Raw genomic sequence first — 23,492 nt, forward strand, 5'->3', positions numbered from 1 at the left:
AGGCCCCACAGTGAGAAGCCAAATTTGAGCTTGGGCTATCTAGGGTACCCCTGGGATATACTTTCTCTTGCTCTTGAATTCAAACGAATGGATGAAAAACGTCACCAATATTGACCCTGGACTCTACCCTTATTTGTGCCTGATCCATTAAACTTAAAAGCAAGATTCCACAAGAATAGAAACAACTCTGGGGGAAAGAGCATCTTCGTGAATGTATAGGGAGAAAGAGGCAAGAGCAGCTCTGCCCACGTTGTGAGGGAAGCCTGTCTGAAGTTCTGGCTGCTTTCTGCAGATCCAAGGGCTTGTCACGACTATATGCACACATTACACAAACCTACCTCTGCTGCCTTCTTTCCAGGCACACTCCTCAGTGGAAAGAGCTGGATTAATTGGTGGAGTGAAACTGAAATCCATCCCGTCCGATGGCAACTTTGCCATGCGTGCTTCCGCCCTGCAGGAGGCCCTGGAGCGAGACAAGGCGGCCGGCCTCATTCCGTTCTTCGTAAGTTCAGCAGCATTTGCTGTATATGGCACCATGAGAGTCTTTGAGCCCTGCTTGGGCCTGGGGTAGGGCCTAGGGGATGCCAGAGCCACTTGGTCGGCTGCTGTGATGGTCACAGGCCAGGTGGTACTTATATTGTCTCCTCGAAGAAAGCTGGAGAAAGACTCCATCATCTCAGCTTAGAAAAAGCCAGAATACTCCCGCCTGGTGGATTCTGCTGCCATTTGTGGCATGCTAAGTGTGCTATGTGATGAGGAATGTGGGATGAGTGAAGTGAATTAAAAATAAAAATAACCGGCTTTGCTGCCTGCATCAGTTGTTCTCAGCAGAGAGTAAGGCCCATCATTTGTGAGAGGTGTATTGCAAGCAAACAGTGGCTACTCCTAAGTAAAATGTTGAACTGGCCAAATAGCTTGCTGGTTCTCTTGTGCACAAATATGCATTTTCCAGTTGGGAAGAAAGCATGGGCATTGCAGCGAGAGTGTGGGAATTGTCATAACTCCGATTTGCCTGTGGCAGTATGCTGTGCCTGTGTCTGAGGTTTCATGTGTGACAGCAGTGGGAACGCCGTGATCATGGCACCAGCCCCTGGTGTTCAACCTGGCTGCACATTAGAGGTACCTGGTGAGCTTTTAAAAAATACTGATGCCCAGGCCTTCCTCCTGATTAATTTTGCCAGAACCTCGGGGGACAGAGCCAGGTATCAGAAACATTTCACAGCAACTTCAAGATTATTTTGTACACCCTGGATTGAGAGAGAAACAAGCTCAGCCAGACATTCTTCACTATCTGGACGTTTCTTAATTGTTAAAGCAATCTGGGTTGGATAGACTTTGTATGGGCCACATATTGATAACATCCATTGCCTTTTATTTAAGAGTGGATCTTTAAGAAAAGCTTTTTCCTCCTTTTTTTTTTTTTTTTTTTTTTTGTCAATTCAAGTTAATGCCATCTACTGAATAACTAACGTGACTGAGGAAGTCATAGAAAGTGTGATGGTACATAAAATTTTATTCTAATTCAGGGAGTTCACAGGAGAATCAGGAACATAAGCAAATCATTATAATAGAGAAGGACTGATAAGGCTTAGAGGTAGTAGAGATGATGGTCAAGACATTTTGAAGGATGATAAAGCGTCTACCAGTGAATCATGGCATATCTGCCATCTGACCCCAATGTCTTTCTTAGCCCTCCTGTTCTGCTTTATTCTTCTCCACTGCATGTATCATCCCCTCCCCCAGTATTTATTCGTTTACTTCTTCCTTCTTCCCATCAGTAAGTACATGGAGGGAGGGTCTGTTCACATCACTGCTTTATCCCCAGATCCTGAAATAGTACCTGGCACTTAGCAGAAGCCCAGGGAATATTTGCCAAATAATTAAAAATTTGAAGGAAAATAATTCTGGGTAAAAAGAAAGATCACCCATAACATTTGCACATACAATTTCAGCGCACTTTGAAAGGATGCTATTTAGAGGAAGTACATTTTTTGAACCCGTAGTGTCAATATGAAGACTCACTAGAATATCATGTCTAGGGAAAAATAAATATATAGAAACACACTCTTTTAGGTTTGAGAATGAAAACAATGGAGGAAACAGCACATGGCTTGATGAAAAGATGTATTTTATAGCAATTTAAAAACTCTTAAATAAAATGCAAAGACCAATGCTGGCAAGAACTATTTACAGCATTTCTTATAAAGTAAGTATTACAATAAAGAGAAGGCTTATATGCCAATAAGCAAAAAGGTAACATTACAGTGGGAAAATGCACAAAATATATGAAGTCAGTTCCAAATACATCACAAAAAGCCAATAAGAACACAGAATCAATTCTTATCCTTTAATAACCAAAACAATGCAAGTTGGTTATTGAGAGAGGTGTGTTAAAATCTCACTATGGGAGTGTTGGCTCTGCTAGCTACTGGATCATGCGAAATGGCGGACGTGGGGAGATATTGAAGTGCCTTCGAGCAAGAAGGGAGTGCAGGGAATTGTCATGGTGAACACAGAAGGCATTCCCATCAAGAGCACCAGGGACAATCCTACCACCACACAGAGCACCAACCTCAAGTACAGTTTCATCTTGAAGGCCAGGAGCTCTGTGCACAAAATTGACTCCCAGAACCACCTCAACTTCCTTTAAATTCACTCCAAGCAAAATGAAATCATGGTTGCACCCAATAAAGACTATTTTCTGATTGTGAGTCAGAATCCCCAACTGAATAAGCCACTCTCCTGACTACCCACATCATTCCTTAATTTACTGCCCCCCAGGAATATTAATGTTCATTATGTCAGCACATAGGCACGTGAAAATTGCCTTAAAGCCCACTCAAGCCAATCCTGGGACCACAGGTGGCTGGCAGCTCTATCAGCCCCAGCAAAGGACTCCCTCTGCTGCACCAATTTTCTCCAAAATTCCCAGGAAGACCATCTTTCCTCATTCTGGGTTTTGGAGCAAGAGCTTGGGAATAGCCCACACCCAGTTTCTTTCTGACCTTCAGTTCACTTTGTTGCCTTTGGAAAATGTTGTTTCTCTTTAACCAAAATGCTTTAAAAAAAAAAAAAAAAGCTGGGCTCGGTGGATCAGCCTGTAATCCCACGCCTTTGGGAGGCTAAGGTGAGTGGATTGCCTGAGCCCATGGGTTCGAGACCCGCCTGGGCAGCGACACCTCATCTCTACAATAAATCAAAAAATCAGCCGGTCGTGGTAGTGCACACCTGTAATTCAGAAGGATTGCCAGAGCCCAGCAGGTCAGGGCTGCGGTGACCGGGAGCGGCCACTGCACTCCAGTCTGGGCGACAGAGTGAGACTACAACTCAAAAAAAAAACCAAAAAACAATATGATTGTAGATATGTCTCTTTCTAATTTTATACCTATTGTATTTTGTTGAAGCATATTATCAATGATTTGTGCATGCAGATTTAGAATTGCCATGTCTTTTTGGTAAATAATCATTTGTTACTAGGAAATGCCCCACTGATCACTAGTAGGGCTTCTTGTCCTGCAGTCTACCTTGTTGGACCCAGCCATGATTATGTCTGTTTTCTATTGGTTGGTGTTTGTGTGTTATATTTTCTCCAACTTTCTATTTTAACCATCCCTGATCTCTTATTTTTAAGCTGTGTAACATGTAAGCAGCATATGATTGTTGCGCTTTTTAAAATTTGTTTTAAAATCCATTGTAATGGTTGCTATCTATTTTATTTACACATAAGGCAATCACTGATACATTTAAATGTTGTCTACCATCTTACTATCTGTTTTCTATTAGGCCCACCCCTTACATGATTGCTGTTTTCTACTTTCTTGCCTCTTTTTGGAGTCATTGTCCCATATTATTCTATTTTTTTATTTTTGCATTTTCTTATTTTCATCTGGCATCTTTTTCTTGTCTGTAAAATTCTCTTAACAGTTTTTTTGTAGTATGAATTTGATATGATGAATTATCTCAGTTTTTGTTGTTCTGAAAAGGGATTTTGTCTTAACTATTGGAAGATATTTTTGCTGGGTATAGAATTCTAGGGTGGTAGCTGTTTTCTTTTGGGACTTTGTATAATTCCACTGAGTTCTTCCTTCCATGATTTATGTTGAGATGTTAGTTTGCTTTGTTAGAGATATTGTGACAATATGACTCCTCTTCTCCCCCCAGGGCCATTTGTAGCATTTGATTCTTGTCTTTGTTTTTAGGCAGTTTTACCGTGATGCAAGTATTGTTTTCTTTGTACTTATTCTCTTTGGGTTTCACAGAACTTCTTGAATCTGTAATTTGGTGTCTCTCAAAATTATTACCTATTGTCTTCTCAAAGTTTGCTTCTCTTCATTTCTTGTCTCTTCCTGTCTGGGACTCTGATATTTTAGATCTTTCCACTGACTTTTATGCCCTTTTTCATGTATTATACCCATTAAAAAAATGTCCCTACTTTAGTCTGATCTATTTACCATTTACCAATTTTCTCTTTAGCTGTGCCCAGCTGATAAGCAAATATATCATGTGCTTAATTTTAAACATTAACAATTTTTAGCTTTTTATTTTTAAATAATTGTAGAGTCACAGAAAATCACAAAGTTAATACATTAGAGATGCTGTACTCTTCATTCAGCTTCTTCCAGTTGTTACAACTTATATAAATACATACCTATAGTACAACATCAAAGCCAGAAGATTGACATTGGTTCATTATGTGCATATAGTTCTGTGTCATTTATCACAGGTGTAGATTCAGGCAGCCACTACCTCAATGAGAATGTTGAGATACTCTATCAAAGATCTGCCTCAGTCACCCATTTATAGTCACTCTCATCCTCACTCATTCTACTCTTCTTCTATCATCCCTGACCCCTAGAAATCACTCATCTGTTTTCTATTTCCACAATCTGGTCATTTTGAGAGTCTCATTTAAATGGAATTGTACAGTATGTGACCTTTTGAGATCAGCTGTTTTTCACTCAACATAATGCCCCTGAGATCCATCTAACTTGTTGCATGTATCAATAATTTGTTCCTTTTTATTGTAGTACCACAGCAATTTATCACCAGATCATCTGTACTACAGTTTGTTTGCCCATTCACTTGTTGAAGGACATTATAGTTGTTTCCATACTTTGGTCATTATGAACAAAACATCTGTGAACATTAATTTACAAGGATTTGGGTGAACATATGTTTTCATTTCTCTGGGTGCAATTCAGGGTCTTATGGTAGTAGTGTGGATAGTTTGTTAAGAAACTGACAAGGTCTTTCCCCAAGTGACTGTAGTATTTTATACTTCCACTAGCAATACATGAGAAAATCAGGTTCTTTGCATCTTCACCAGCATTTGATATTGTCACTATTTTTTTAACTTTAGCTGTTTTGATAGATAGGTGGGAACATTTCATCATGTTCCTAATTTGTGGTTCCTTGATTATCATTAGTGAAATGATATTGAACATTTTTACATGCGCTTATTCACCATCTGTATTTTTTGCCCATTTTATAATTGAATGATGGATTGACTTTTTAAATTTTTAAACTTTACTTTGTTAAAACAATTTTAGGCTTACAGAAAATAAGAAATAATCAGAAAGTACGTATACCCTCCTATATCCCAACCCTCACTTTCCCCCATTATTGGCATCTTGCATTAGTGTGATACAATTTTAAAACTGATTCACTAATATTACACATCATTAATACCTAAAACCAATAACTTACACAAGGGATCATTCTTTGTATTGTATTTTCTATGGATTAAAAAAAAAGTATAATGTATCACCATTTCATTATTATACAGAATAGTTTCACTGCTATAAAAATTCCTGGTGCTCCTCCAATCCTTCCCTCCCTCCAACTGAACATCTGATAATCACTGATCTTTTTACTAGATCCACATTTTTCCTTTTCCACAATATTATATAGTTGAGATCTTACAGTCTATAACATTTTCAGGGTGACCTATTTCACTTAATAGTTTGTCTTTGAAAGTTTCCTCCATGTCTTTTTAGTCCTAGAGAGTTTATTTCTTTCTATTGCTGAGTAATGCTTCTTAGTATGAACATACCATAATTGATTAATATTTATGCATTCACCTATTGCAGGACATCATTGTGGCTTTCAAGTTTTGGTAATTATAAATAAAATGCTATATAGCTTATGTGTGTGGGCTTTTGTGTTGACATAAGTTTTCAGTTCATTTGGGTAAATACCAAGGAACAATTGCTGGATCATATAGTAAGAATGTGTTTAGTGTTATAGGGAACTACTAAACTATCTTTCATTGTGGGTATACCATTTTACATTCCCACAAGCAATGAATGAGAGTTTCTGTTTTCCACATCCTTCTCACCATTTGATTTTGTGGATTTTTAAAATTTATTTTAGCCATTCTAATAGTTGCATAGTGGCATCTTATTCTTGTTTTAGTTTGAAATTCCCTAATTATATAAGTTGTTGAGTATCCTTTCATGTGCTTATTTGCTATGTGAACATCTTTGGTAAGATGTCTGTTCAGATATTTTACTCAGTTTTTAATCGGATTGTTTCATTATTGTTGAGTTTTAAGTGTTCTTTGTATATTTTGGATATCAATCCTTTATCAAGATATATGTTTTGCACATGCTTTCACCCAGTCTATAGCTTGTCATTCTCTAAACAGAATCTTTTGCAGAGCAGAAATTGTTCATTTCATTGAAATCCAGTTTATCAATGATTTCTTTCATGGGTCATGCCTTTGGTGTTGTATATGAAAATTCATCATCAGACCCAAGATAATCTAGGTTGCCTTTTATGTTATTTTCTGGGAGTTTTATAGTTTTGCATTTTATATTTAGATTCAGGATCTATTTTCAGTTAATTTTTGTAAAAGGTGTAAGGTCTGGGTTTAGATTCATTTTTTTGCATGTGGATGCCTACATGTTCCAGCATCATTTGTAGAAAAGTTTGTATTTCCTCCATTACATTTTTCCTTGGCTAAAGATTAGTTGACTACATTTGTGTGGGTCTGTTTTTGTTCCATTGTTCTATTTGTTCTTCTTTAGCCAAGATTTCACTGTCTTGATTATTGTCACTTTATACTAAAGTCTTGAAGTTGGGTACTGTGAGGTCAGATCTCTGACATTGTTGTTCAGTATTAGCTTAGCCATTCTGAGTCTTTTGCCTCTTCATATAAACTTTAGAATCAGTTTGTCAATATGTACAATACAACTCACTAGGACTTCTTGGATGTTTATATTTATGTCTTTGATCAGATTTGGGAAGTTACCGGTCATTAATTTTTTCAAATATTTTCTCTGTTCCTATCTCTCTGTATTCTCTTTCTAAGATGCCCACAATGCCAACTAGCCAGTTTGATGGTGTTCTACAAGTCCCTTGTGATCTTTTCACTTTTCATCAATATTTTTTCTTTCTGTTCCAGAGACTCAGTAATTTCCATTGCCATATCCTCAAATTCATTGATCCTTTTGCCTGCTCCAGTCTGCCTGTGAACTCCTTTAGTAAATTTTTCATTTCATTATTGTACCTTTTAATTCCAGAATTTCTGTTTGGTTTCTTTTAGTATTTCTGTCTCATTATTGATATTTTCATTTTTTATACATAATTTTCTTGACTCTCTCCATGTCTTTGTTTAATTCTCTGAGCATCTTTTTTAAAAAATTTTAAATATGTGGTTTACAATCAGGGTTAGGTATACAAATGTTCATTATGCAGGTACCCTTGTTGATGAGTTGTGCCCTTTCCCGCTCTGGCAGTTTCTCACTACTGCAAGTCCCACCCCTGTCCTCCCATGGCAGTTTCCCATTACTGCCTTTTTAATAATATTATGATAGTTGTTCGAGGTCCGCTTATGAGTGAGAAGATGTAATACTCGGTTCTTTGTTTCTGTGATAGATCACTCAGTATTATAGCTTCTAAGTCCATCCAGGTTGCTGTGATATTCATAATTTTGTCCTTCTTTATAGCTGTGTAATATTCCATTGTGTACCACATGTTTTTTATACAGTCCTCTTTCAATGGGCAGCACACTTGGTTTTATGTTGTTGCTATTGTGAGTCACACTGCAATAGACATGCATGTGCAGGTGTCTTTTTTATAGAGTGATTTGAGTTCTTTGGGGTATATTCCCAGTAGGGGGATTGTGGGGTCATATGGATGGTCGATTTTTAGATATTTTAGGAATTACCACACTGTTTCTCACAGAAGTTGTAGTAGTTTGCACTTCCACCAAAAGTGTAAGAACTGTTTCCTTTTCACCACATCCTCTTCAGCATCTGTTGTTTTTTGAGTTATTGATGATGGCCATCCTGACCAGAGTTAGGTGGTATCTCAGTGTAGTTTTAGTTTGCATTTCTTTGATGACTAGTGAAGCTGTAAATCTCTGAGCAGCTTTAAGATAGTTGTTTAAAAGTATTTGTCTAGTACATATGCCATTAGGTCTTTCTCAGTGATATTTTCTTTGTATTTACTTTCTTTAAATGGACCTTTCTTTCTTGTTTCTTTGTATTTCTTGTGGCTTTTGGTTAAAAACAACATTTGCATCTAACAGTGTGAAAACTCTGGAAAGTAGATTCTCCTCCTTTCCCAGGGTTTACTGTTTTTTGGTTTTCTTTTGATTATGGTAGCCTGTCTCTGTGCTAAGAATCAGACTGGGTGTAATTTTAAGGTCTTCTCAGGTCTTCTATTTTGAGCCTGCATCTCTCCCTAGGTATAACTCACTTTCCAATATCTCCAGTATACATGGTAGTTTTTGAGTAACCAAGTCTTTACTATCTGTCCCCCAAAAGGAAAAGAGAAAAATGAAGGATAGAGGTAAATGGCGCTGGCCCTTTTAGTCCACTTCAGTTGGATGGGGAGGGGCTTGCAGCAATGGGTGGGGAGCACAACAATGGCCACCTCTTGACCTCTTTGTGCCTCTATGACCAGAACCAGCAATCGGAAGAGCACGGTTACCCCAATATTTAGAGGATGAGTTCTTTTTTCCTCACCTGGGTTCCTGAAAGTTTGTGCTAGCTGTTCCAGGGACACATGCTCAGCTGACTGCCAAGGGCTTAGTGGGGAGTGGGTAGCTTAACACTGTGCTAAGAGCTCAAATTGACTGAAATTAACCACATTTTACAGTCCAACTCTTACCTTGCATGTTGCTAGCCATCAGTATAATTATAGCAGACAGATTCCGCCTGTGCAATTGTTGTTTGGTTGGGGAGATGGATTCCTGGTGCTTCCCATTCTCCCATCGTTCCATCATCCTCTATCTGTAATACTCTTTTTTATCCCTGATAATTCTCTCAATACACTTTGTCTAAAATTGATATGGCTATTTTAGCTTGATTTTGATCGATGTTAGCATGGCATCACTCTATAACCCTATACCTTTAATGTGTATCTTGATATTTAAAGTGCTTTTCTTATATACAAAATACAGTTAGGTTTTATTTGTTTGTTTATCCACTCTGACAGTAAGTCTCTGTGTTTTAATTAGTGTATTTAGGTCATTGACATTTAAAGTGATTATTGATATATTTGGATAAATGCCTACAATACTTATTAGTATTTTTTATTTGCTGTTCTTACTCTTTGTTTCTTTTTTGATTTTCCATTATTCTTTGCTTTCTCTTATTGTAAATGAGAGAAATATCATTCAATTTTTCCTTTTGTCTTAGCATGTCAATTTTTCTTCTTTTAAAATGTCCCTGGGTTTGCAATACATATTTACAACTCACCTATTTCCTCTTTCAAATAATCTTGTATTACCTCTTGGGTAGTAAAAGTACCTTAAAACAATGTTCTCATTCCTCCACCATTCTGTCACTAACTTTGCTAATATTCATTTTATTTATCTGTAAGCTACAATCACTGAATACATGCTGCTCTTATTTTGAACAAATTGTTATCTGTTAGATCACTTAAGAATAAGAAAGATAAAAGGTTTTATTTTATTTTTACTGATTTATTTGGTGATATTCTTCCTTTATGTAGATCTGAGTTTCTGACCTATATCATTTTCCTTCCTTCTGAAGAATTTCTTTTAACATTTGTTGCAAGCCAGGTCTACTGGTGACAAAACTCCCTCAATTTTTGTTTGTCTGAATAAGTCTTTGTTTCTCCTTCACTTTTGAAGGATAATTTCATTGAATATAAGATTCTAGACCGTGATTCTTTACTTTCAAAACTTTAAATCTATCACTCCACTCTCTTCCTGCTCGCATGAATGTTGAAAAGAAGCCTGATGCAATTCTTATCTTTGCTTCTCTGTAGATAAGGTATTTCTTTCCCCCTGGTTCTCAAAACCCATGCTGGCTTCTCAACCTCTACCCAGCGCTGTCCCTCAAATTTCAGCCTCTTAGCACCTGGAAGTTTAAGAATTGGCACAGGCCCTTGGGAGAAATCAGTGAACAGAATGTTAGATTCACCAGGGAGTTTCCCTTCTTTTCTTCCCTTCTTTCCCTTCTTGGCTCCTCAACTCTTGGCTGCCTGTGAAACTTTCCAACACCTTCACACTGATGTGTTTTGCATTTTTCAGGTGTTTGTCTCTAACTGTTAGTGTGCTACAAACTAGTCAATCATAGCTGAAAACCAAACTGTGAGTGCAAACTACCAGCTTAATATGCCACTGTTGGAATTTTGCCCTAAATTCCAAAATTCCAGAATACTGGGGCATTTGTGACATTTTGTGGACAGAAGCCACAGATGTGGGCCCATGAAGCAAAGGGAAGTGTCACAACTCATCCATCGTGCATCCATCAAACATTTGTGTCCTATAGACTACCCCACACACTGGTACTGTGCTGACCCTGGAAATGTGCCATAGACTACCCCACACGCTGGCACTGTGCCAACCTTGGAAGTGTGTGATGAACTGGCTCCTTTTCTATGGAATGGTTCTTGGTGGGAAAGACAGACATGCTCCCCACTCTCTGCACCACTGATGAGAACCACACATGTCTACAAGGGTAGAGATTGCGATGAACTCTGTGGAGAGCATCAGGGAAGCCTGTTGCTAGGTGGTAACACAGAAGCTATGTTGGAAGACATACAGGAAGGTGCTCCTGGGCACAGTCCCTTTCTTGTTGAAGGAAAGAGTACTGCAAAGGCACAGAGTTGTAAAAGGGCATAGGATATTAGAAGAAATGCGACCGACCTGTTATCTTAAACAGGTGGCCACAGCACTGTGAAGCTGCAGAGAGTCTGGGTCCAGAGTGGGGAGGGGTGGGGGTTGAGCTTTGTCTCACTGCCTAGTTGTGCCATGATGGTTATAACTGAGCACATGCATAACTACTATATGCAATCTTCTGGGACACAGGTGCATAGCCTTCATTGGATTCTCAAAGGGGTTGCAGACCCCTCAAATTTCAAGTCCTACTGCTGAGAGCAAGGGGCACATTTGGCAGGGTTTGAACCAGAAAAGCGGAATCACTGCCTTCCATGAACTATCGTGAGCCTCCTAATAAGCCCCCTTTTTCCTGGGGCTGGTTTGCTTCTGTAAAGAGCCAGCTTGATAATGTCAGGCCACAAGCAGAGGGCAACGCCCGCAAGGCACATATGTGAGCGGAGCAGGCTGGGCCATGGGGCAAGGATGCAGAAGAAGTCACACAGGGCTCCCACCACTACAGGACAGCCGCAGGCTGTCTGAGACAGAGGCCCCAGTGTCCCCTGCTCCTCCTTCCCCTTGTACAAATGTGATTATGCCTCTGCACAGCGGGCTGAAATCAGGTTAGCGTCACTGGGCAATGCTGAGCTGGGGTAATCAGAGCCTGGAGCGGAGCAGGTGCTGGCTTTAAAGTGGCTTCTGAGAATTAGGACAAGCTGACTTGTAGCTCAGCGCCACGTAGACAAGCCATTTAGAACACTGTCCATGCAGCCCAGGCCTCTCTCTGAGCTGCAGAATGATTGGGCTTGTTGGAAGAGTGTCTGGTGTGACCTGGGGTGCTGGGCTCTTTAACCAGGGTTTCAGGAAACTGGGGCCCCAGGAGTCCTATCTACCCACGGTGTGGCAGGACGATGAGAGTTAACCAAACCTGATGTCACATTTGGTCTGCTCCTGCCTCTCTGTGTGTCCTTGGACAATTACCCATCTCTCAGAGCCTCACCAAGTCAACTGTGAAGTAGGAATCATAAATGTATCTAACTCAAAGTCGTGATGATTAAACATAATACAGGAAAATCTCTCAGCATCAGGACTGCTATAGAATAAGTACTCATCCTTATTGTCACCAGCATGAGGCCACTCCCAGGACAAGACAGGATTTTATTGTTTCTACAAAAATGTTTCATGCTCAGAACAAAGATAAACCAATAATTACATAAGAATAAATAAAGGTTGATGTTAACCAAAATCTTATCTCAAGAGAGAAGCAATACTGTTTGTCAAACATTATTCTAGATTAGTCTTCTATGCACACATAGAATAGATGGAAAATAATTTTAACAAGGTGATTTTTAATAACAGAAGTTATTGCATTTAGTTCAATTATCATTTAACTGAAGAAAATGAAATGAAACTAAAGGAATTATTGGATGACTGATGTGTCATTTCTAAGAGACTTACAAGTGAGAAAATTAATTACAAGCAATCATGCTTACAAGCAATAACTAATGTTGTTGAATCATTCTGGTTTTTTTTCTTTAAATTTTTTATTTTAAAGATGTGGGGTACAATTCAGGGTTAGGTATACACATGTTCATTATGTGGTACCCTTGTTGATGAGGTGTGCCCTCCCCCAGCAGATTCCCACTACAGCCAATCCCGTCCTCCCACTTTTTTTTAACGACATGGTTTTTCTATTCCCTTAATGACATAAACAAGGTATTTTAAGAGTCTCATGTTCTACCCACTGAGCCAGCAAGGGACTTAGACAAAGCGTTTAATATTCAGTTTTATATCAGGATGAAATTGCAAATACCAGAGAAAAATAGCACGTTGACTTGAATTCCCACCAAATGACTCAGCTTGTCAAAATGAAGCAAATGTGGAAAATTCTTGATGCTTGGCATGAGGAGGGAGGCACAGAAGTCTAGAGAAAGGGGGCCGAGAGTGCTGGGAAAGTGCCAAGATGTGGAGCCATGAAGTCCAAAGCACCTATAGGCCGGCTGGTTTCTATGTCTGGTGTGTTTGAGCTGTGGGTAAGAAGAAGGAAGCCAGCAAGGTGCCAGCATAACATAGGGCTGGGCCTCCAACCCAGGGTTTTCTGCCCTGAGGACATGGCCTAACTGTGTGTTCATCATGCCTTTTTATTATCTGTATTTCTGTTGCTTTGACATCTTTGGGCCTTGCTGACTCTGGAAGGACAGCCCCCCTTAAGGCTAGTGAGTTCCTAGAGATTTTAAAGGACGTACTTGCAATGCACATTTCACATGCAAATGAACCAATCCATACATCACACTCTGGGCCCTGATCATGCCAAGGCCAAGTACCAAGCAACTACAGACATTCCTCATACCCCAAAGCCCACTGAAATTATACAAACCAGCCAAATACTAAGTTGGCTTACCCTGCCTTGCCTGGATCTCCCTGTGGAAACCACAATGAAGGTTCTCAGCCCTGTTTTTCTCTTACCCCTTTTCCTCCTGACCGATCCTGGTGCTTCCCTGTGTGGTTTCCCATGATGAGGCATGCCCTCTTCTCCTGGGAACTATGAGAAACAAACTGTCTTTAATGGCTGTTATCTCCTGATCTGTTAAGCTCATACCTGAGTAATAATAAAATCTACATTTTAAAACATACTGCCCCTGCTGCACCTGGGAGTAGAATGTTGGCAGACGGACGCCCCTTGGGCCTTGCTGAGTGATACAGAGAGCCCTGCCTGAGTCCAGCCAGGACCTGTTTTGGGACCACGGCCTATTACTGGACACAGAAAACTCTGGCTCCTGGGCAGGGGTCCCTGTCTCTGAGAAGCAATACCTAGTATCTCCTCCAGCTCAGGCAGCTGAGAACAGCAGGGCCTGGCCTGTGAGATGAGCCAGCCACAGGATAGACACCATGCTACAAGAGCACTCTGACTCTTTCTGAGTGGTGAATTTGATTTCCAGGTAAAATGCAAGCAGTCACAGACGAAATGGAACCAGAAAACTTCCAGCTGGGGCTCTTATATATGGATTTCTGACCTGACCGTCCTTATCCTAAGGGCACACAGTGTTGCTGAGACCTTAGTGGGTTCACACAAATTGAATTAAATTTCACACTCCTGTCACATCCACAGAGAAATTTCATTATCCAGACAGTAATGACATGTGTAAATCAATTAGGCTTTCTGCTTTTGTAAACATAATGGGCATTTTGATCATTTGGGTAGAGTTTCAATTCAGCAAATTTGTTTTACCTTCTATTCACCGTCCAGCAAAGTGGAAATTCCAAGTCACACACAAAAAGAGACAGGGTCCCTGGTCTCAGGGGCAACCCGGGTCTAGAGAGAGAGGGAGAGACGCACATATATGGGAACAACGCAATCCAGCTGTTCAAGTAAGTGTTGTCACAGCACCGCAGGCGCTCAGGGGACAAGAGAGCATGCAGTGCCTTCTGGCCTGTGTTTTCCAGTTGTGTGACCCACAGCACTTAATACTTTGTCAGAGCACCGTTTCTGGAATGATTTTCATTGTCAAGGGTGCTTTCTTATGAACCTCCTGAGGGCTGGAGCTAATCTGTGGGAGCGGTGCCATTCAGAAAATTAAAGCTAGCGAATGACACTTTGGGCCAAAATCCTGGTGTGGTTCTCAACTGACACCAAGGGCTGACCTGGAAAAGCAACCCCGGATGAATGGGGCAGTTGTAGTGGCTGCCGCACTTGCTCTGTGCTCTGCATACACGTACACAGCACAGACAAGTAAAAAAATAAAAACACCCAGGCTTCCCATTCCATAGCAGTAAATATGTTCTTGCAGTCGATATGCACACACTCATATTTAGTAAAGTACAATCTAGGAATCGCTGTCTAGACAGTCAAGTGCCTCATTCCTGCCCCAAGGCATCATGATGGAAATGCTGCAGTCGGCAGATCTGTTTCTCCTAATCTCTCTAGTGCCCCCACTCAAAGGTTAAATGGGCATTCATGGGTTTCTGTCTCCCTTCAGCAGACATTCACTGAGCACCACGTCTAAGGCCCAGACTCGCATGGGGTGGGAGATAAAAAGGCTGTCTGCTTTCTACTCTCCAGGTGGTGGCTACACTGGGGACCACATCGTGCTGTTCCTTTGACAATCTCCTAGAGGTGGGTCCTCTCTGTAAGTATCTGATTCTGTTTTCTTTTTAGAAAATGTTCTCCGTACATGGGGAATTCAGTAGACCTTCTGGTTCGGGCTTTCCTTCTTGTCATCAACTTCATGTGACGATGATTTGCCCAACTCTTCTTGGATTTGCAAAAACTGAACTCTCATGAGCTTGAACTCCACAAACTCAGAATATGGACTACTGGACAAAAGTTGAGCTGAGTTATATGAATATATTACTTGTAGGGGGAAAAAAAAAGTGCCTAGCCAAGTAATGGTGATGTCAAGTTGCAGGCAATGTTGACCCAAGCTGAGGAGAATAAACTCTTCAAAGTCTCGGAGCAACTTCCCTTGTGGCTGAGTCGTGGCTGTACTAGCATGATAGGAGAATGATCCATGCTTGAATTTCATATTTTGGCATATCCTCTTTTTGCCTTTTTTGAAATTACTGAACATAGTTCAGCGAATTGCTTAAGATAATTTAGCACATCAAAGCTATACAACTAAATCTCTCCAAAGAGTGACTTGTGCTTCCGGAGTTTTCCTGGGTCACTCTCACCTCCTCTCTCCCTCAGTCAGAGCACCTAGGTTTTCTCGTTGAGACTGGAATTCTGTGATTTCAAAAGGTGGAACGCAAATAAGCAGCTGCATTTTGTTGTTTTTAGAGCCAGGGTCTTACTTTACTGCCAGGCTGGAGGGCAGTGGAACCATCATGGCTCACCACAGCCTCCAACTCCTGGACTCCGGTGATCCTTCTACCTCAACCTCCCAAGTAGCTGAGACTCTAGGTACTCGCCACCATATCCAGCTAATTTTTTGATTTTTTGGTAGAGAAGAGGTCTCACTATGTTGCCCAGGCTGATCTCAAACTCTTGGCCTCAAGCAAAACACTTACCTACAAAAGTGCTAGGATTCTTTTTTTTTTTTTTTTTAGTTGGAGTCCCACTCTGTCACCCAGACTGGAGTGCAGTGGCTGCTCCTGGCCACCGCAGCCTTGACCTGCTGGGCTCCAGCGATCCTTCCGCCTCAGCCTTCCAAGTAGCTGGAAGTAGAGGCGCGCACTACCACGCCTGGCTGATTTTTTGATTTATTGTAGAGATGAGGGCTCGCCAAGTTGCCCAGGGGGGGCTCGAACCTGCGGGCTCAGGCAATTCACTCACCTCAGCCTCCCAAAGCACTGGGATTACAGGCTGAACCACCGAGCCCGGCTTAAAAGTGCTAGGATTACAGGTGTGAGCCACTGTGCCCAGTCAGCAGCTGTATTTCTAAAGTTTCACCTTTAACATGTGTCTCTGGGAACTCAGCAGGCCTTGGAGTAGCTTCCGTGGCCAGAAGAACTCTTCTCAAGCGGGAACACCAGCTCAGGGAACTCCCCTCTCCTTTGCCCTGTGGGAATGTCAGTGCTGAAGGTGAAGTTGCCCCAGTCAAGCCCTGAGACCACACACCTGTGACCTGTGCCAGAGACCCTGCCATATGCTCATCAGGTGACGATGTCAGGCTCTAAGAACCAAGCACAGGTCTTGCCTCTCCTGACCCAGGATTTTCCCATGGTCCACACTCCAGAGTGGAACCCTGCTCTGCCAGGGCATTGGCCTCCCATCTTGGGGTCAGCCGCTGACAAAGACCAGGACTTGAGGTGCTCTGGCGTGAGCTGGACATGGCACAGGTGACCGAGAAGCCATGGTCCAATTCAGGCCCGAAGCTGAAGGCTTAAGTTCCTGGCTTCATTTGCCCCATCAATAAAGTAGAGAGAAAAGCAACACTGGAACACAGTATATTTTCCTCACAGGGTGAGTGACACAGCCCATGTGCTCCCCCCAGGTAGAGCTCATTGCGTGCTGCAAGGAAGGGGTTGCTCGTGGCTGCCAGGAGAAGTGGTGGGCACAAACCCACTGTCACAGGCTTTCTCTCATCCCTTATGCCCTGGGGCAGACATCTGTGAGAACAACTGGCTGCAAGCAGTTGTGCGCGGCCCTGGGCTGAGGAGGACAGAACTGGCTGCATCAGGACTGTGACCACCGTGCTGGCCTCATTCGCCGCAAACCTTTGTCAGCTCAGCCAAGCGACCTGGAGTCCTCTCACTCAGATGTCGGGCTAAGAACTGAATGTCCTGGCCGGTGGCTGGCTGATGTAATTCCCCAAGGCTATCGGATTTAAAGGGCCGAGGTCTTCTGCCGGACAGAGCCCATGCGGCCCGCGGTCTCCTAAATCCAGTGCTGGCCATCTACCAGTCCAGGGAGATGACAGCCAGTGAGTATCACCTGCCGGTCAAGGTCCCCTGGACAGCTCCTGCTCAGGCCCTTCTGCTGTCCTGAGGCTCCCTCTGCTTTCCAGGGTCTAGAGGCTATGGGCAGAGCTTGATTGGCGATGTGTTTGGTTTCAGACACAAGGGTTGCTTCCGAGGCTGTGCAGAAGAAGCTGGCTTTTATTCATTGCCCAAGTTTATGCAGGAAGTTGATTTGGGCAATTATGCTTTTTGATGGTGATATCACCAGCCACCGTTAACAACTTAACAATTAAGTGAGCACCTTTCGCCTACTTTTCCTCACATGTAGATTCTTCAGTTTCAGACAGGACTGTTCTGAGAGCCCGGGCCGATCTTATTCCACAGCATGAGTAGAACAATCAGTTAAAATAGTTCAGACTAGTTTATTCACCCACCACTATTTGACAAACCAAACAAATCAGAAGATGATTTTCTCCAACTTGCTCCCTTAGGAATGACATTTTCTTTTTAGTGCTTCTCAAATCATTCGCCAGAGAGGCTGTTTAATTTGGTTTACTTGGACAGATCAGTTGTCTGGCAGGTTTTATTCAGAAGAGGCTGAGATACAAAAAGTCAATCGCTGAAGTCAGATGCCAGGTGGAAAAGTGGGGAAACTGAGGATGGGGCTCCTGACTGAGGCTGTCTCAGGGAGCAAGGAAGAGGGAACAGCATGAGTCAGGCAGTCAAAGCCACACCCTGAACCCCAGGCTGGTGGTGGGAGGACGTGCTGCGGGCGGGGCAACCAGGCCTGGCCACTGCCTCCTGAGGAAGCTGCACAAGTAAACGGGCGCTGGCAGCAGGAGGTTGGAGGAGTGTGAGGCTGCCCCTTTCCTCTTGGCCAATGTGACCTTGCACTAGGGCTAGGTGAACCCCTGTACGTACAACTCCCCAAGTGCTGGCTGAGGGTCTCTGTGTCCGCCTGATGCCTGGGAAGAGGGGGCCAGAGGGAAGGGTGTGCTGTCAGCAGATCTCACATGAGACGCAGAGCACAGAGATGCACCAACAACTCTTCCCAGCGGAAACAAGAGAAACCCATTCAAAGTCTCCTTCCTGTAAGGGTCTGCAAGTTCCCTCCTGCAGGAACTTTAGGTCAACTACAAGCTTAGAGGGGACACAGGCCTCCACAGACCACTGCTAGTGAAAAATACAAGGCATTTCAAAGCTGTGACTGCATTCGATTGTCAGGATTAAAGCCCTCGGTCAATATCAAATGTGTCCTGAGGACATGGTTACCACCATGCTGGGGTATGGGAGGTGGAAAAATCACAGAACAGCATCAGCCTAAAGCAAGGCTTATGGGCAGGAGGTGTCTAGGCTCATCACTAGACACCCAGACTCAGTCTCACCTGGCACCTGCATGACCCCAGATGGATGCGACAGTGAACAGGGAGAGCACAAGGCCTTAGGATGACTTGGGGTTTCTCTCCCTGAGGGGTCACCTGGTAACAATGGGACAATCATCACTGCTAGAGCTTAGATACACCATAGGTTTAATAGAATCTTCATAATAGATGTAAAATTGCAAAGCTTTCTATGGTCTGAATGTTTGTGTCCCCCCAAAATCCATATGCTAAATCCTAACCTAAGGTGATGGTATGAGGAGGGGGAATCTTCCAGAGGTGACTGGTCATGAGGGTGGAGTCCCCACAATTGGGATCAGTGCCCTTATAAGAGGCCCCAGAGAGCCCTATGCCCTATGGCACACTGATTAGTGAGCATAGCTTATATGGAAAAGTGAACGATGGACCCACCGATCCATACAATGCAGGTGCTGACTGATGCCTTCTGAGTGTTGTCCTGATACCAGCATCCTCCCTACGAGGGGAAGAATTACTGAACACTCTCTGTGAGCCTTTACTCTTTATTTCTCATGCATTTCATGACTGTGCTGGGAGCCTAGGGCTGGGAGAGGGAACAGCCACGGGAGTCGCATTTCTCACTGGCCCTGTGAAAGGTGTCATGACAGGCATATGAGGAATATTGCCTCGTCTATTCCTCAGAGTTATGGGCACTACTTTTATCTCCATCTTCCTTGAGGGGAGCAAGGCTGGGGTGAGGTAGATGAGGTCACATGTCTGCTGAATGGCAGGAGGTTGAGGTTGAACCCAGATTTGTCCAAATCGAGGGAGCATGCTTATACAGGGGGCCCTCCCACTTCCCAGCAAGCCTGTTCTGTGATGATTGGAAAACAAAATTTCTACTTATGAAGGAAGCCGAGGACGATTTAAGATGGTATAAAACAAATGCCTTAACTTCATGGCAGGGATAGAATAGGCAAGTAGAGATCAGTGTGGATGGTGTCCAGACCCTTCAGCAGGTGACTCTTGTAGGAGGACTGGAGAATGAGTGAGCAAAGAGAGTCAGGAAGCTAGTTCCCAGTGGGTGAATTGGGGAGGACAGAGAACAGTGGTTTAACTGGAATAAAATGTGGGTAAGCATGGTGTTGGGTTTGCTGGTCTCTTAGAATACTGAGCAGTGAGGGTCAGGCTTGAAAACCAAAGGGTGCAATGATCTGGTTCCAACCATACATCCCTCTGCCCCAATTTCCCCGTCTTCCCAAGAGAGGGGCCTTTTGGGGATCCGGTCACTAGTTCAACCAACACTGTTGATAATCAGCGTGCAAGAAGGGTGCACAGGCAGGACGAGATCTGATGCCAGACTCCATGTAGTGAGGGCACCCACTGAGACTCACAAGCTGTTTCTGGGCCTCAGGCAACAAGGAGGACATGTGGCTACACATCGATGCTGCTTACGCAGGCAGCGCCTTCATCTGCCCTGAGTTCCGGCATCTTCTGAATGGAGTGGAGGTAAGTGTGCTCTTTGCTCTTTAATAAGGTCATTTTTTAAAGGTGCTTTGCTCTCAGTGCCTTCTCCCTTTATAAGGATGTGACCTTCAATTTCTTGCTGTTGTAGTTTGTCTCTAGTGATTACTGGAAATTCTACTTCCTCTGGACAGAGACTAGAGCCTTCCTGGTCATACAGCCTGTCTTCTTGAAATACCCATGATGTTAATAGTTATTTTTCAGTCTACACAAATTCTGGACAGAGCTGTCATGATAGCATAGATTTGAGCTTATAAAACTGTGGGAAATGCTTGGGGAAAAAAATAAAATCTTAATGCATTCAGTTTAAAGGCAGTTTAAAATGTCAACTGCAATTCCCTACAATCTGGTTCAATATGATAGCCATGTTCTGCCCATCCATACGAACATTATATTCACTTTAGTCAATATTGAAGCAGCAGCTACCAGTGCGTTCAAATGCCCCACACACTCTTCTGGAAATTGTAAAACGTGGTCTGTACTGCCAAGTAAAACATCAGCTTCTTTTGAGAAATAGCGATCAAAGTTATTGACCAATACTCTGCTTCTCCAAGGAGCTACAGAATATAAAATGGTACAGATTTAGTGTGAAGAAATGCCCTCGTGGATATGCCACGATGTGTTATTTCAGACTCAAGCAGGAATTCATCGTTGGTGGCAGCTCATGGGGCAGGAAGTCTCTTCCTCCCAAGAACTCAGATATAAATGCCATATAGGGCCCTGAGAGGCAGTCTTTGGCAATGTGTCCGGGAAAAGGAGATACTAAACCAGGTGAGCCGTGGCATTAGCCAAGAGAGAAATGCTTTCTGCTGGGGGACAGGGGTTCTCGGGAGATCTCACCCACATGTGGTGCAGGTTGAAGGGCACAGTCTTTGGCTTTAGACTTCTTGCTGGAATCCACTAGCTGTGCGCCCTTGGGCAGGTTACCTGTCCTTCCTAGAAAACAGATAGCCTCAAAAAATGCATTTCGTGATGACGTGTTTTTGTGGCACTGCTATCAGGTCTTCAGTGAATCACAATAAAAAAAATAGTGAATGGCACATAGTTAATATCAGGCATGCCTTAAATGCTTCTATTATTTTTCACCCTGGCTTGGAGAAACTGTCCCTTAAAACCTCTCTCTGCTCGCATGCCAATCAGTTTTCTAATTACCACTTTGACTTACATACTCATAATGCTGTAATACTAGCAAAGTGGGTGCCAGGAGTATAGAATACAAAGGGTCTTAGCTTTGAAAAGAATAATCCCTTTATTATTAATGAATAAAGTACAATTCTCGTTTCTATCATTTCATTCATTTATTTTTCCCCTCATTCATTAAACAATTACTTACCAAGCTCTTCGTACCTGCTAGGGTTTGGATGGATCATTGGGGGATACAGGGAGCGTCCAGAGACCTGCATAAGTATTGGGGAGGGGGAGGCAATATGTGAGAAATTCTGACAATGTGATGCTAATACCCAGTCCTCTACAGTTTACCGCTGATGGCTAGTTTGGTGCTAGGAAATGAAGACTAAGTTTGTAGAACATGTGAATACCTTTCATTATGGAGACAATCTACATCATTCGATATGTCTGTCCCTGGACAGTTTAAGGGGAGAAGGGCTAAGCATTCATCTGGGATTTACACTCCTCACCCCATGGCATGGCCTGGGCTGCAGGCTTTTCTCTAACTCTAGGTATCAGGTTTAGGGTTTCACGATCTTTTCTAACCATTGCTCTTCTCTTCTCCGTGAACTGACAACTTGAGGTTTCACCTTTCATAGAAAGGTACTTAACGGTCAGACCACCACAGCGATGGCCATTCCAGCTAGATCCTATCAGCAGCAGACAGTATTTCATGACTGACAATGAGTCATTTCAATTTTTCCTCCATTATTGCCCTGACTCTCTCTACTTGCCCAGCCGAGGGCTGTGCTGCTCAGTGGGTCAGATAAGGGGGCTGCAATATCCTGTTGTGGCCCTGCCCGTGGAGATAAGAGCCTTTCTCTCTGTCAGCAGGAGGAAAATATCACTGTTGGGTAATGAAAGAAGTTTAAACAGATCAGGCCCACGGGAGGGAACTCATAAAATTCCTAGCAAACAAAGCTCCTCTTTAACCTTTTGTCTCCTTTTATCAACAAATGAAACTTGCTGTAATTTCCTGTCTCTTTCTCAAAATTACTTTTATTGAAACCTGGAAGGAAATGAATCTGCACCCCCAGAGCAGGTCGACGGGGAAGGCTGCCATCCGCTGACCAAATATCTCCCCACGGACGGACGTCCGCCTGACCCCTTAGACCTCTTCTCTGCTGCTTCTGGGTGCGCATCTCTGAACCAAATAGGGAAGAGGTGCCCTAAAGCCAGAGGAAGATTGAAAGTTTCTCAGCAGGGATTCGGCCAGATTGGGCCTTGCTATGGCAGCTGCCGTTAGCTTTACTTCAATGATGCATTTAGCCGTGTGGCCAAATCCCTGGCCTGTTGGGTACACCCAGTTCTTGTTCACCAGGGCATTCATCTTGAAAAATGTAAGAAGGTACCATTTACAACAGTGCAGTGAAAATGCAGAGTGCCCTCCTTGGCCATTCTTGGTAGTTGAGATCTCTTATTTTCTCCTTGAAAATACGGTAGTCCCTAACACTGATGCCTGGAGTTGGATCCAGTTGTATGCCGTTATACCCTGGATCTTCCAGCCAGGGGACCTCTAACTGTTAGGAATACAATGAACTCGAATATTATCTTTAAAAATAAAAGAGGAAAATATGTAGGTAAATGAAGAGAGTTGTTGATATGTCACAGTAATATTGGCAAAAGAACCAACCAATTAAATGAAAACTGGGTTTATCTCTAATTACTATAGATTTGTGGTGAAGTTTTTACTTCCCCACTGTTTGTGATGACACATATATTCTAAGAATGTAGTTCATGAAGTTGAAGGAACTGCAGACATGAAGTATTTCACAGGCTGAATCGACATAATTTCTGGACATCACACTTGTGAACTAAAATGCTGACTATTTCAATCATTCCAGGAGTTTGACATACAATATGGATACATTCTATATCATTTTTAGACAATACAAATTTGAAAGTCCTTTTCATTTGAGAATATAAATTTTCAATTATATATGTGGTCTTGTCTTATACTAAACATTTATATAACTGTTTTCTTTTGTGTTGTTCTTGTTATTGGCAGTTTGCAAATTCATTCAACTTTAATCCCCACAAGTGGCTTTTGG

The 23,492-nt window shown here is 42.5% G+C and overlaps 1 protein-coding gene across 1 annotated transcript in view; it reads left to right on the forward strand.

Moving 5' to 3' along the window:
* DDC (dopa decarboxylase) overlaps window positions 1–23,488 on the forward strand; it is a gene marked incomplete at its 3' end in the record, with an annotated part of 38,747 nt that extends 15,259 nt beyond the window's left edge. The window contains exons 5-8 of the mRNA XM_021710470.1: window positions 359–502; window positions 15,135–15,201; window positions 20,165–20,259; window positions 23,450–23,488. Of these exons, the coding sequence (XP_021566145.1) occupies window positions 359–502; window positions 15,135–15,201; window positions 20,165–20,259; window positions 23,450–23,488 (345 nt within the window). The remainder of the gene's footprint in view (window positions 1–358; window positions 503–15,134; window positions 15,202–20,164; window positions 20,260–23,449) is intronic.
* Between the last annotated feature and the right edge of the window lie 4 nt (window positions 23,489–23,492).

This window comes from Carlito syrichta, unplaced genomic scaffold (assembly GCF_000164805.1).
Source record: "Carlito syrichta isolate Samal-C Ts95f unplaced genomic scaffold, Tarsius_syrichta-2.0.1 Scaffold289114, whole genome shotgun sequence".
Lineage (NCBI taxonomy): Eukaryota > Metazoa > Chordata > Mammalia > Primates > Tarsiidae > Carlito > Carlito syrichta.